The sequence below is a fragment of the Phragmites australis genome, chromosome 3, assembly GCF_958298935.1.
Source record: "Phragmites australis chromosome 3, lpPhrAust1.1, whole genome shotgun sequence".
Lineage (NCBI taxonomy): Eukaryota > Viridiplantae > Streptophyta > Magnoliopsida > Poales > Poaceae > Phragmites > Phragmites australis.
The window spans coordinates 8501223-8516640 of record NC_084923.1 but is presented as its reverse complement, the minus strand read 5'-3'; the positions used below and the strand labels follow the sequence as shown (position 1 = coordinate 8516640).

The 15418-nt window shown below is 41.2% G+C and overlaps 1 protein-coding gene across 5 annotated transcripts; it reads right to left on the bottom strand.

The window, feature by feature from the left end:
* Positions 1-1563: 1563 nt before the first annotated feature.
* Positions 1564-6551, bottom strand: LOC133911953 (AP2-like ethylene-responsive transcription factor CRL5). 5 transcript variants are annotated; one of them, XM_062354455.1, is made up of 9 exons: positions 5170-6551; positions 4500-5043; positions 3864-3949; positions 3723-3731; positions 3529-3617; positions 3368-3441; positions 3221-3271; positions 3040-3116; positions 1564-2506 (listed from the first exon to the last, which is right to left on the bottom strand). In XM_062354455.1, exons 1-9 carry the CDS (start codon positions 5483-5485, stop codon positions 1866-1868), a joined length of 1887 nt encoding a protein of 628 aa, XP_062210439.1. In that variant the 5' UTR covers positions 5486-6551; the 3' UTR covers positions 1564-1865. The 5 variants fall into 5 exon arrangements, with proteins under 5 accessions (XP_062210439.1, XP_062210440.1, XP_062210441.1 ...); XM_062354456.1 differs by having other exon boundaries at positions 3864-3946; XM_062354457.1 differs by having other exon boundaries at positions 4500-5040.
* Between the last annotated feature and the right edge of the window lie 8867 nt (positions 6552-15418).

Sequence of the window (15418 nt, the reverse complement as noted above, 5' to 3'; positions counted from 1 at the left end):
TGCTCAAATTTTTTGTTAAATAATTAAGCATATATATATGTATTTGGCATATATATAGGTATGTAATTAGTTTGTTACAATGGTCAGATCACTTGCTTAAATTTGCTAGTTTTCACACAAGTCATAAATGAGGTCCTGGTATTGCGTATCCGATCTATGAAGAAGTGCATAGTTAAATTAGACTAGTTATTATATAATTTATATAACTATTTGAGTTTGTCTCTAATATAAATAATTTATATTATATTGTGAAATTTAATATTATAAATATTTTCTTTTTCATTGAATACTTTATGCTACCGTTCAAGTTTGAATGTCCAACAAAAAATCTTGCGATCACTGGGCAAGGCAAAGGGCCAAGGGCGGAGGGAGCCGTGGAGGCGGCTTGCTACAGTGTGGATTGCTGGATGCACTGTGCGCGCATCGCCCTTTCGGTATGCTGCCAATGTAGAAGAGTCAAACGCCGCTTCCGGTTTCCTGTACCGGCAAAACATTGGGGCTCGACTGTGGCAAGGTACTGCCCGATGCAAATGCAAGAGCATCAGTGTTCCAGGACGGCAGGAGTATTATGCCTTTGATGGTCGACGGGCACGCGCGAGCGCTAGCATTCAAAATGGCGTTCCCGTGGATTCAAAATGGCGATGCACCGGATGATAATAGCTTCCTTTTTAAACGAGAATGGATTAATTTCCTCCCTGTTGGCTTGTCCTACTGCAACAACTCTGGAGCTTTTTAGATGAATTGTAAACTAGTTTTATTTTTTTAATAAAGGAATATAAATTATCCTGATCCCTGCATCTCAGAGTGCACATAACTGTTCATATAAACCTGACACTCCAAGTATGAAGATAAAACGTCTGAAACACTTGAACATGAATAACATAATTCAATCACCAATTCTATTATTGAACCGTCAGTTATGCATACCGAAGACCTCCATCACAGTGGTTTCTAACTAGCCAAACTTTGAGCAGTGGTGTTCCTCCTTATGTAGCAACCCTGAGCTTGTCATATATTAATCTAGTGGTAGGCAGCTTTAGTAACAGCTACCAAAGAGGAGTGCAGTCAGTGGAGGGCGGCTGGAGCCCGGAGCATTTGTGGTAGTACTTCAGTAGATCTGATATAAGTTTTAGCAACTCAATTATTCATAGCCAAACTTTGCCGAGGCCAACGATCCCACTCTATACGCTAGTGTTCTCTACTCAGGAGCCTGCATGTCATCAGAGGCCACGGCATCATGATGCCGCAGGTTGGGACATGTAAACATGCCATGGGAATCTCTCATCTCCTTTTGGAATGATTGGGGCTGGAATGTGGGAAGCCCTGGGGCAAAGTTCCCCTCGTATGGGATAATGGGAAGGGGAATGTTTATGATACTCACTGCCATCATGGAGAGATGCCGAGCCTTGCAGAGAAAGCGAAAGAACGTGAGGCAACGGACCTGAGGCAGTGGTCAAAAGATCTTCCTCTGTGCACAGCCAAACCAAACGACCCCACTGATCACAGAACAAACTTATTTGCGAATGACCGTACCAGCAAAGACGAATCAGCTCATTTCATGAACCTTTTCCTTTTCCTTTTCTTGGAACAGCCTTGTTTCATGTAACGTTCAAAGTCATACTACATTCCAACCAAATTGCCCAAAAACAGGCTCAAAAGAACGCTACCACTAGCACTACAATTGTGCATGACCTGGGGACTAACGACTAGTACCATCCTGCATTCCGTTGCACCTCCATCATGGTAACTAAACAAGTTTGCTATTCCAGCTAATTTACATAACATTGGCAACGGGTGCAACTAATCTTGCTTCACTTTTACAAAAAGGGCCAATAACAAGCAAGATTGAGCAGCAACTTGCGTAGCTAGGCATCGGCCCAAGCGGCGAATACAGGGATATGAGAGACGGCATTCGGCGGCCTCAAGACGTGTGATGGTGTCGGAGCCGGCATTTGCATCCAGGGACTCATGGTGGCAGGGCTGACGGCGCTCGGGTGCTTGGCGTAGAGCATGGCCAGGCCCAACCTCTCCGGGCTCCCCTCCCTCGAGTTGCCGAGGCTTGACACCAGCGAGGACGAGTTTGAGAAGTTGATGCCACCGGTCCTGCCTGAAACATTGATGTCATGCGCTGCACACTCAACGTCGAGCCCAACAATGCCATGCTGGGAAGAGTGAGGGTCGCCTATGATGCCCTTCTGAAGATCGGCTGCTTCGGTGCATGGTACAGCTTCCTGAGGAGATCCATGGAGCACCATCCTCCAGTCGGTGCCCGTGGCGCTTGCTTCTTCTCTAGGGTTGAGCTCCCTGCCACCATTGTGCATCACAGATACACCGTTTGCTGCCTCGACCGCTTTGACCTTACGTGCTTCGTCCCCAGGAAGCAACGTGTGGCTTTCCATGATCTTGTCGACGTCGTACCTGGTTACGTCAAAGTTTGTCACTGCGTTCAAGCCACGGAACTTGATGGCAGCTATGTCGTACGCCTCAGCTGCTTCTTCTTGAGTGCCTGCATATTCAGTAAATGCTGTGAGAACAAACTGTGAGCTGCGACCTATGAACACATTCTTTCTAATAACCAATCTTGTTTGTACATTGGAAAACCAAGATAGATCCTAATGTAAAGTACGATTTTCGATCTGATTAGTGTCGTGCTAATGTCAGCTTTTTAGTTCAACGAGTGTTCAAAACAGTCAACAGGTAGCTTTGTTCAGAGGTCACAGCCTTAGGAAAAGCATAACCATCTGAAAAGGCAAAGAATGATCAGGGAAGAATGCATCACCAGTGTACCCCACGGATTAAAGTTGATTCCAAAAGCCATGCGCAAAACTAGAGATTAGCAGTAAAAGCTTGTATCCGATGTCTACCTTCTCATGCAAATGCACTTTGACAAGACAATTAGCATAGTACAACAGCCACACCACCAAAGGTATGCTAGTTACTTGGTATTATCACCAAAAGCTTCTTTCACGTAAGCCACATTACTTTGTGGAAGCATTTAGGTCCTACAAATCTACAATCAAACGGAGATATCTTTCTTACTGTAAGTGCCGAGGTACAAATCCTTGTTCCCAGCAACCCTGCCAATGCGAGCCTGCCATCTTCCATGCTGGTGATGCCTGTGATGCAGTTAACAAGAACATATTGAGATTGTTTCTTCATGCACTTTTTGTTGTCGGCACTAAAGAAGCGAAACATGCCGACATATTCCGCCCAAACAAACCTTGTCACTCCTCGGTAGATCGAAGCACCTCGAGAAAACCCACTGCTTCTCCTGTGATCAGTAACAACTTGAGAAATGCAGCGATACATCAATGAAAAGAAAAGGATCTTCCAACGTAGTCAAAATAGGCAAATAGCCTGCACTCACCTTCGCAAGTGCGCAACATATTCTTGCCTTGTCATGCTTTTCATCCCCTCAAGCTCATCTCGATATATTTCTAGCTGCAAAACAAAATGCATTAAAGAACATTACATAAATCAGTATCAAAGCTCCAAATTTCTCGTATGAAACTTCTCCATCACACTTACAGAGAAATTGATGTGAGTAGATGGACCCCAATATTTCAGAGCAGCCAGATCATAAGCCCTTGCAGCCTTGTCTTCAGTGTCATAACCACCTAATGGACATACAAGAAATCATATTTCATATTTCAAGAACTACACAAAGCTTGATACAACTAATCGAACAAATTAACGTGAGATGGTGTAATAGTGATTGTTACCTAGATATACTGCGAGTAACCACATTTCAGTCATGACAAAACCCAGAATGACAATTCCAAAAGAAGAGGAATCAAAAAGTCAGAAGTTACAAGGCGATGTATAAGTTTTGCATCATTTATTTTGGATATTTAGCTATGAACCTTGTCGTCCTTTTCTTGTCTGCCCATCCTTTTTGCAACTGTTGTCCCAGAGGTGGGCTTCATATCTCCCAGTCCACCTGTGCCTGCTCCAGTGAATCAAACACAAACAGAACCTTCGTCATTCAATATAAAAGGCGCGGTTCATATAAATTAAATTTTATGCTCAATAACAATAAAGTAGGTGTGTCATTAATAAGAACGAAAGGGGCACCAGAAGCATCAGAGCCTCCAGGCTTTAATCTTGTGGAATGGAACAAACTATTAACCGAACTATTCCATAAGCAGGCATTAAAACGATTTGTTATCAAGAATGAGTAGCTGCCCTACTAAACAACAAGAACAGCATATCATAAGAAACAAGAGAACAACACGGCCACATCAATGCTGGAAAGTGGAAACTAACAAGCGAACCAGAGGCGTAAATCTACTTTCACAAGCTCAGGAATGTGCAAATATCCTACCAAATGATCAATGCCATAGAGCAGGAGACAGCGTCAGAGTGCACCACAGAAGAGTTGCAAAACATACCTATGACTAGAACTAAAAAGGCATTAAGCAATGCCCCGTACATTTCCCACTGAGGGAACAAACGCAACAAGAGATACAGATAAAGCTAAATCTTTGTAAGCAGCTTACCTGGTGACACCCCTATACTGTGAGGTCCTCTGCCCAAACGTGTCGATGGACTTCCGGTGCACAGGCTGCTTGTGGCCTCCCTTCCCGGTGCCCCTCTTCTTCCCCATGCACTGCTCACCACCGCCATTACAGCGCCCCTGGGCAGCGGCCGCAGAGGCAGCAGCGGCTACAGCAGCCATCTGATGCTGCTGCGGAGCCGCACTGACGCAGCTGCTAGACTGGGACCCTGGGCTCATCATGGACAGGCTCAGCGGCTGCAAATCCCCGTTGCTGTAGCAAGCGCCGTAGCTCGTGACGAGGAAGTTCTTGGCAGCGGCCATTGCCTCCTCCATTGGCGCTGCGGCTTCTTGGAGCATCTCTGCTTCCGTCAAAGGCTGAAAGTTGTAGGGGACTAGCTGGTGGTGCTGGTACTGGTAACTCCTGCTTGCCTCCTCTTCTTGGCCCTCCTGGTGGCTGTAGTAGGTGGCCGTGTCATGCCCACTGCCATTGCCACCACCCAAGAAGTCCTCCAGCTTCGGTGAGGACGACGCCATCATGCCTACTTCTTGCAAAATTAAAGAAGACCAAGTTAGAGAGAGAGAGAGAAGAGAGAGAGAGAAGAGAGAGAGAGAGAGAGAGCCTCATGACAAGAAGACCAAGTTAGAGAGAAAGAGGGGGTGGTAATAGTGACCTTCCATGTTGCAGAGGTAGCCGTCGGACTTGATAGGCATGACAGGGAGATGCGGGTGGGAGTAGTAGACGCCGGCAGCACTGGTGTCATCTCCATAAGCGCCGCCGACGTAGTAGTAGCCAGGCGAAAGAGCGGCGATTTGCGCAGGATGGGAGAAGAGAAGGTTGCAAGTGGTTGCGTTGTTAGAGGAGATCGTAGCACTAGCCGGAGGTGGAGGGTGAAGAGCAGGTGCTGGCTCAGAGGAGGGCGCCTCCATGGCCATGTGCGGGGAGAGGGAGAAGCCTAACCAGTTGCTGCCACTAGCCATTTCTCCCATCAACCATGCACACGTAAACGCTTCTTCTCTTGCGCTCTCTTTTGTGCTTTGCTTTGCTTTGCTTCACTTGTAGCAACACTAGTCTACTGCTACTACATTCATGAGTGAGGTACGAGGGAGATGAGAGGGATGAGGGACCCGGACCGTGAAACCGAGCAAAAAGAATGAGAGGGCCAAAGCAAATTGGTGGACAAGTACTACTCCTAATGCATTTGAGAGCGCATATATGTACAGAGGGTCCGTTTGGTTCACACCTTAAAAATGTTTAAGTCTGTCAAATGTTTTTATCTAAGTTACCACACTTATGGCAAAAAAAAATCACCACACCTTAAGTTACCTTAAAAAAATATTGCCACATTTTTTAAATCTCTGATACATGAAACCACAACAACATAAACAAAATCTTACTACAACTATAGCTGTCACATTTTTCTAAGGCTCTAATACGTGAAACCACAACAACATAAAAAAAATCTTACTATAACTCTAAATGCAAACTAAACATCTATCTAAAGTAATCAAATATATCCAAACTTAGATGTTGCAAAGTGTGGCTACAGGATATATATGTTACTCTTGGCAACCCCATACCTATCCATTCCATAGGTCATAGGGATCTGTGACTGGAGAAAGATGTCGTGTAAGAGTATGTGTGTGCTCCCTTTACTGAGGCCATTAGCCCATGCTGTTCAAAACTCACTCACACAAACTAGCCCCTATAAAGCTTTCAAAAAAAACAACCCCTATAAAGATGCTAGAATTTAATTGTGAAGTTGCCATTGGATGTGATGGCCGGCTGTCTCTCTCTTCCCATCTCGTAGCTGGATGCTGCTCAGAGTGGCTGAAAGAAGGGGGGAGAGGGAGTAGTTTCAAAGCGCAGGACAATAGCTGCACAGTCACTTCGCAACAGTACCATCTGTCTGCGCCGCACTGCAGCGTTGCAAATGCGAACAAACCAACCTATAGTAAAATCCCTAGTACCACTCCTATCTTAGCTAAGTGCTGCGTCAAAACCAGAGCTTGACGCGCACAGGATCAAGTTCAAAAAGGTGGAAGAGAACAGCATCAGGGTCTGTTTGTTTCAGCTAGAGATTTTGAAAAGCAGCTTATAAAAGCTGGATTGTGAAAAGCTTTTAGATTGTAGATTCTAAAAAAAATTTAATGGACAGTTTAGTAAAATGGACTTTCACATTCTATCAAAAGCTGAGGAAAACCAGCTTCTCAGATTCTCACAATCTAACCAGCAGATTTTAAAAAGCTATAACCAAAAGCTGCCTGTTTGTTTCAGCTTCGGATTATAAAAGATGAAAGCCAGAATCCGAAGCTGAAACAAACAGGGCCTTAGCAGTGCAGCTGAGGCCGATGCATCGACACCAAATCACTACTTCGCCGTTTGGATGGAGGCGGGAAAAGAAAAGGACTGAAATACGATCTAGAAATTTTAATTTTAATTGTTTATCTCTCTCCACTTTTTATCCTAATCTTCCATTCATTTGTCTTTTCCTATTTCAATTCTCTTTTCTCGGTTACCAAACGCCACCTACACGAACAAAGGGATCAGCTGTTCTGCACGGGGGCGGGATTGGTCTGCCAAAAACTTGCGTGCTCATACAAAAAGACGAGTTCTTTTCTCAGCATTGGTGGCAGTAGGACTGCTCCTGGCTGCATGTTGGTAAAACTGCTTCTTTTTAGTTCAATCAATTATATTATTTTTAAAAAAAATGTACAATTCAAGAAAAATAATATTATTAGGTAACTAAAGAGAATTCGATCGGTACATTAAGTTCGCTCAATTACACCCCTAGGATTGGTAAAGGAACACAGTTACACAGGCAGGTCAGCTCCTGGCTCCTGCAGGCAAAGAAGGCCTTGATGGCCTGCCTACATATTTGTATGTTCCGGGAATGATGAGAGAAGGGCCCCAACATCCCCTGGGGGCATGATAAAAGCCAACCAGGGTAGCTTTCGCACAGTCCTAACATTCTGATTCCATACCTTAAATTTTAGGAGGGAAATCAGAGCACGCAATTGGAAGAAAGAGGACAGAGCATTTGTCTAATTCTTCTACCGATCCACCTTCTTAAAAGATCTGACACACTTAGATGCTAACTCTAATCTTTAGCTGATTCACATGAAAACATAGCTCATGTAATTGAACACCCGACAACTGAAGCGTATGTGCATACCAGAGTTCAGTGAGCCATTAGATGTAGGTGAAGGTCGTGATCGAGATATGGTCATTCACGCTGGTGTAAACGATTGCCAGCTTGACGATGAGGTTGATGTAATGGACGCCAACATGGTGAAGGAGCTCAATGTAGTCATGGCGTGATGCAGGTCCTGATGATGGCGTGACGGTGGCAACCCTAGCTCCACTACATCACTTCCTCAAGATTGGATTAAGGCTTACATATGTGTGTGGGGGGGGGGGGTGTGGGGGGAGTGTCGGTCTCAAGTATGATCAAAATCAAGACCCCGGCTGACCCTCCTTTATTTAGCGTTGGTGAAACGGAACCGCCACCGATTGGTTGATTGTGCTCCTGATTAGGGTGCGAGGTGGGGACAAGCTCCCACTGTACTCTCGGATCTGTTCTATTAGGAGTAGTTAGGATAGCTGAGATCAATTCCAACATTAGATACCAGCTTAGAATAAAAACATAACAAAACAGCTTAGATCAAAGTGTACCGTGACAGAAGACATCGATTTAGGGGAACTTTACAGGATCACATTGAAGCCCACAGAATGTGTTTGCAAACACTAAAATACCAGAGAAAATGGCACGTAAATTTAAACACAGCATCACTACAAAGTAGTTTTAGGCCCATATAAGTGCTTGTACTTTTTGCAATTTAGTGTGCTTCGTTCAGAAATGAAGGCTCCTGTTTTGCCATAAGAGGTGTGGTACCCAACACTTGCTTATAGGCCAATCAGCTGATGAGTTTAATAACTGCTCAGTAATTAACATCTCCATGACAATCTCTAGTACTCCGTTAAACCCACTTGCCCGATACAGGTATGCATTATTTAGCATGTTTGGGAAGTGAATTAGGCCCTGTTTGTTTCAGATTATAAAAGCTGGATTGTGATCAAAATTCAAAAACTGAAACAAACAGCTGGATTGTAAAAGCTGGATTCTGATCACAATCCAAAAGCTGAAACAAACAGCTGGTTGGAAAAGCTGGATTGTTACAATCCAACACACAGATTGTAACAATCCAGCAATCTGCTTTCCACCAGATTCTAACAATCCACAATCCAGCTTTTTACAATCCAGATTTTACAATCCAGCTTCTTACAATCCACAATCTATAAGCTGCTTTTCAAAATCTACAACTGAAACAAACATGGCCTTATATGGTTGTGCTGCCGAATGCGATAAAGCAATTACGTACTCACTCAGGCCCCACGCCTGTGTCTTTGATCCTAACCAGCTGTGCATGCATGGCGCAACCACAGAGAATTTGATTCGAATGCTAGCTTTAGATCATGCCCTACGTACAACGTACTGCTGAGGAGGAAGGCCTTAAAGATCGCCCATACCAAATCAATTGCGTTTTGGCATCCGAAAGAAAGCTGCACACCTTCATTTTTGTGCTGGTCCTACAGCCTCATTCTTTCTGATCTCAGCAAAGTTGCTTGCGCGATCGAGCTGGTCCCTTGATGAGGCATGCAACGTAGAGGGGCCCTCCCATGGAAAAGATCTCTCTCAAGAATGTGCCTAGCTTGTTGATCTGGGAACTAAGCTACTCCAAGTTGCAGCAGGTAATCTACTTTAAGCATGCACAAGATGGAACAATGTCTCATGTCGTTTCCAAAATGATGGTGCTGATTTGCTACTAACAAATCATCATTTGTCCCTGCTATGGCTGGTGGCTGGTTGGCTGTTCATTTATCTAGGTTTCCCCATGCCCGACACTTCTTTTCTGGTTCAGAATAAAACAATCAGAAATTGAAGTGATTGAATATGGTGTATGTGCATCAGATCCTTCCCCAAGTGTTAAATGCAGAGAGGGAATGTAGTGGACGTTCCGGTTTACTCCAACAAAAATCGTGCAAAGTTTGACTCGGAGCAATTTGATACCACGAGCAAAAATTCTTGTAGTAATCAGACGAGCCATGGCAATTTGCAAGTATGGCTAAAACTAATCAAGGAGTTGTGGCCGTGATATGCGGGTAAGAGAAGTATGGCCTCCACAGTCGTCATGTTCAACTTAACACTGGCCTCTGAAAGTATGCCTTATGCATAGCAAAATAAACTATCAACTAAACAGCACAGATTCTACCACCGATTTTGAATAATTTCTTTTCTGGTAGTATGAATAGCAGGATCAATGTAAATTAGTGAGCGTGTTTAGATTTTACGAGAGTTATTTGCTTGGAAGTGAATTACCTGGATCAAATTGGCTTGTCACCCACAAAAAAAAAAAAGGCTTGTCCTGGGGCATCCTTGAGATCATTGCCTGCCGGCGACTCCGCGAGGCATGGATCCCTTCATCGATTTACTCCCGAATCCCTCGTCGATCATCGCGTTCTGGCTGCAAATCTGTCGCTAGAGCAAGGCACCGACGCCGTCCGTTTCGATCGCCCCCGTCGCCACGTACTCCGCACGTACCACATCCATTGGGATGGCCGCAACCGCCTCCTCCCCTGCCCCGCCCGTCGCAAGGGGCCAAGGACGGCGATCTGGAGCGCTGCCGCCGGCCGCCCTTGCGTTCTCCTGCTCCGCGCATTGCAGCGGCCGCAATAGTGGGGAGCGCCGCAGCCTGGGTCGTCCTCCACTCGCTAGGTGCGGGATACTTTCCCCCTTTTTGGCGATTATGACTCTAGGGCCAGGATTGGTTGGTATTTCGAGACTTGAGTAAGAGTATTTGCGGTCTACTTGGTAGAGCTATACTATTTTTTTTAATAAAAATAGGTACTCTGTTAAATAATAAATTTTAATTTTTAGCTTTTAAAGTAAAATTTGTGAGAGTTATTTTCTGAAACAAACTAAATACTAAGAGCTAAACCTAATTTACTTCTAGTATAAAATCATTTCCTTTACAGAGTTTACTCTATAAAATCAGTTTTTCTAGAAAATCACCTCTTAAGAGAATTTGTATTAAAAAGAGCTCTATTAAACAGATCCCTACTGTGAAATGCAACCCCATACACACACGTTTAATTTTGTTTGCCTATTCTTCCTATCTAATATTCATCTATCTATTGATTCCCTTATTTACTTTATAATTTTTTTTTCATCTAATCATCTAATTTGAATCTCAACATAAATAAATAATCATGATAGCGCATCTACATGTGAAAAAATTACCTTCCGAATCTACCGTCTGGTTTCTGACGAGATGAAGTTGAACATGATTTTATTTTTACCAGAATTTGATTTAATTTGAGCAAAATTTGTCCAAATCCTTAATTTTTTCCAAATTTATATCAAAATACGTCCAAATTGAAACTATACCGGCCGATAAATATCATGCCGATAAGACTAGTAGCTAGCCAAAATCGTGAACATTACATTGGACATTTCCTTATTCAAAAGATGAGGAAATGAGGCTCTCTTACGGTCTTTTCGATCTAGGGTTGTTAGTGACTCACTCTCAACAGCTTACCACATAAACAGTAGACAAATACATATGATCTTTTCTCAGTGTTGCGGTCATGTCATGTCCCTTTCATAGAACGATACACATGCAATCATATAATGAGAGTTGACTCTGATACCATAGGTAACACATGCCTTTAAAATTCATTTACAGCATAGCTCATTTGTGAAGGAGATCAGCGTAGGCATATCATATCTCTTATTTTTCATTTTCGTTTCCTATAAAAAAAGCTAACCTGATAGTGCTATGTTTATAACGCAAAGACTAATAAGTTGATCAAAACCTATTTAAATTACTAAGATAATACTGAACACATCACCAAAACTTTTAGATCACATATGTTAAAACCAAAAATACTAATGAGATATGGTATTACAACATGGCTCACGGACATTCTGATGAGCTGAACATGTCTGCAACGAGAGCTGACGCGACGACCTCTATCAACCGACTTAAACTGACAAGAGACGATCTAAACAGAACTAAGTATTATATGGGAAGCCACTTTTTTTATTATATAATGTAGTGCTAAAAATAATTTTAAAAATTAATCTATCACGTAAGAAAATATTAGTATTTTTTTTAGATTTTTGAAAAATTATTTAAGACCCTAATATGTCAGAAGTTATAAAAGTAGTATTTTTGATAATTTTAATTTTAATTCTATATAATCTTATAAAGTAAATCTAATTAAAATAGATTGTACATAGATTATGAAACATATATAAATTTTTTTTATGCTTTTTAAGTAATAGAAGACTACTATTTTAAAAAGAAGAGAAATTATAAGTACTGTTTAATACGAGTACTGTTTGCACAGGACAAGTAGGACCTGGATGTGTTACGCCCGATTTTCTTGTACCGGCTCGTTCACCTCTTGAATTCTTATAATTTGAACGATCTCATTATGGACTGATCGATACAATCCAAGCAACCAAACAAGCGGACTTACAAGTAACCAAACACACAGTAAGCGACGATAACAGTACAGCAGCATGCTTAAGGTACAAGTACAACTCCATCTGGCTCGTGAGGCCATCTCCAACAGGATCTGCAAATCTGAAAATTCTAGTGCTACAGTACTTTGCGGTGTACTGTAGTACTGGAAATTCGTCTCCAACAGAGTCTGTATCCAGTGATACAGTACTGCTACAGTGTTAGTGATATGGGATGCTGTAATAGTGATAAGGGATGCTGTAATAGTATTTTGATGATGGAAATTTGAGGTAGCTGTTGGAGATGATCTGACTTGTACCAGCAAAAGAAAGAAAAAGGCAACAGTTTGATCTAGGAATGTTGCCGTTGAGGCCATCTTCAACGGAGTCCTCAAACCTGTAAATTCCAGTGCTATAGTACTTTGCAGTCTACTGTAGCACTGGAAATCCATCTCCAACAGATCCTTTATCCAGTGATACAGTACTGCTACAGTGTTAGTGATAGGGGATGCTGTAATAGTGATAGGGGATGCTGTAATAGTATTTTGGGATGAAAATTTGAGGTAGCTGTTAGAGATGGTCTGAGGCACGCATGCTGATCTTGGCAGGGTTGGAAAAATCGTGAAACCACTTGATATTTTTTAAAACGGGTCAATTTAATCCACACCGAATTTTGAATTTAATCGGTTTCCAAATTTAAATTCAAAAAATTAAAAAAAAATCATAAAATTAAAAATAATAGACAATTTAAAGACTTTCTATGACAAAATTTCAAGGATCTTTGAAATTTGTTTCACTTCATTTAAAGTTTTATTAATTTCTCTATAATTTTTACAAAGTTCACAAGTATAAAGTGAACATATTAAAAAATAGCACTATAATTAACATATTTATGTCTACCATTATTTTTTCCTATATAAAGAATAGTATAAGTAAACTAATAAAAGTGGTTTCACTAATTTTAGAGTGTGATTGGTTAGTTATAAATTAATCTAGTTGTAACACATTTACATAATCCTGCATGTTACAATAACTATTTCATGAGTCCATCTATTTTTAAAAGATATAGAATTATGTAAGAAGACTAACAAAATTGGTTTCATGATTTTTGGATTAGCAAATAATTAAATATGTATTTAACTAGGTTTAGAAAATATATTTTCTCACAGAAAATATACAATTTTTTCATAATTATAAATACTTTTATCATGTAGATCATGTTACAAAGAAACCAACAAAATTTGTTTCATTTGATTTGAAGCTCATATGAATTAGTTATCTATTTTACAAAATTGAGCTATTTTTTATTTTTCTTGAACTTCATTGAAATTCGATAAAATCGAACAGTTTTGATAAAAGCGTACAGCTTTTGATGAAATTCAAACGATTTTTTATCACAAACTAAATATAGGAAATACATTCGGTTTTCGATGGAATTCGAGCGGTTACCAAATGGTCGATTCGTCCAAATTTTACCACCGATTTATAAATTTGACCGAGTAAATTTGTTTAAATTCTTGCCAAATTTCAATTGAATTTTCTGGTTTCACGAATATCAAAAAATCGATGGTGAGCGATTTTCAGATCCTAAACGAATTTTCAAACCTTGGTCCTTGTAGGAGCAAAGCAGTGGTACATCCAAAGACCCAGAGGGATCGAAGTATAGTATTCCGATTTGTCCATATGATACGATAGATTCGGCGAGTCTGCCACAGTACCCACAAGCGAAGCGAGCTCCATATGCGATTGGCGACCACATAGGCAGAGGCCGGTGAGTTGAAATAGGCCATGCATATACCCGGTACGAAATAGTAAGCCAGAAAGGCGATAGAAACAAGCTGCAGTGTCATTTTGTAAATGGAGTTGTTTGGTATCTCCTGTGAATGTTCATTAAAATTAAACCCGGTGATCATTTTTTTAATACATACTGTAGTAATATCTGATCTCGGCATTTTTCTTATAAGGTTGTATTTGGTTGGAGTGATATCTCTGAATGGGATATGGTCATCCTGATTTTAGATGTTTGGTTGGTGAATAAGTTGTATGTGATGACTATGTAGAGTGAATATTTTTCTTAGATACTGAATGAGTTTATCAAAAAAATTGCTTGATGGAGTTATCCATGTTTTAGATAAACTCTATCTTTATTGATGTGACATATTCTGGTTGATTAGCGTAAATATACTTTTTTTAGCACATTTTAAATAATATTATCTCATAAATCATTTACTTGATGTGTGATCCCAATGCACCATTGTATTCTTTGCAATTAAGTTAACAAAACAAGATCTTGCATGGATATATTTTGATGAAAAACTAAATATATATGACAAGAGGGTCTCACAAAATTTTGATTAACCCCATCCAAGTTCAATCAAGTTCAATCCGTCCAACAAAGAAAAAATTAGATCGCCCTATCTATAATACCAAATAAAAAATTAGATCACCTAATCTAACCAAATATGGAAGGTCGTATCCCATCAAACCTTGTCCTTCAACCAATAAATAACATTCTAATAAAATTGAGGCGAGAAATCATACGAATTATAGCCACGGGAGTTGCCAGGAGACTCGTGCTCACCAGCAAGTTGTCCTCTTCTCATACGAGGTTAGGGTTAGGACTCGAGATTTTGCTGTGCACCAGGTTTTAGAGGGATGTCCAAGGAAGTTGGCCGGCCTAGTGGACGATGGGTGTTATGTCAAATAAATATTTTAACATGTCATCCTCTCAGCAACCGATAAAAAATAGAAGTTTACTCCCGCAACTGAATTAATTCACGATCCTCTCCACAAAAGGGAAAAACCAAAATTTTACTCCCACAACCAGAAAATTAACACACCATCCGCTCCACATCAGAAAAAACCCAGAAATTTATTCCCATAACCAGAAAAAACCATTCCACTAGCCTTTAAATAGAGGTTGTTTCCTTCTCTCCCATGTAATCCCCCTAAACAGTTGAAGATCTCAATATCCATATTTTTAGTCAATACTGGTAGGGCGGTTTGAGAGGGATGTGAATCCCTTCGTCCCGTGGTGCTTGCTCTCCGACGTTCACTGACAAACAACCCATCGCCCATTGGTGGAAGCACAGTTTTACACGTGGAATCCCCATGGGCAGCTTTGTCCATTGTTCACGCATCTCCAGTCTCCACCATCAATTCAATAGACATACTCGGCGGCGGCAGTGTGGGTTTTAGTCCAAGCATTGAGTTTTCTTTTGTGCAAAGTTTTGTCTTGAGCTGGTGTGATTTGCTAAGTGATTTTTCTGAAATTTTCTCTAGTACAGAAAGAAACATATTGAATCATATATTGTGACAATTGTTTTACCTTTGTTTGGTTCAATTTCGAGTGGACGGATCATTCCGTTCATGTTCTCCTCATATTTTTATCTTC

What these genes read in the sequence shown, in the direction of transcription:
- LOC133911953 (XM_062354455.1), bottom strand. Translation starts at nt 5,485, where the DNA reads ATGGGAGAAATGGCTAGTGGCAGCAACTGGTTAGGCTTCTCCCTCTCC. An exon ending in TATGTTGCGCACTTGCGAAG is followed by an intron (nt 3,272 to 3,367) that starts GTGAGTGCAGGC and finishes TACTGATCACAG; the next exon opens with GAGAAGCAGTGGGTTTTCTC. An exon ending in ATCTACCGAGGAGTGACAAG is followed by an intron (nt 3,117 to 3,220) that starts GTTTGTTTGGGC and finishes ACTGCATCACAG; the next exon opens with GCATCACCAGCATGGAAGAT.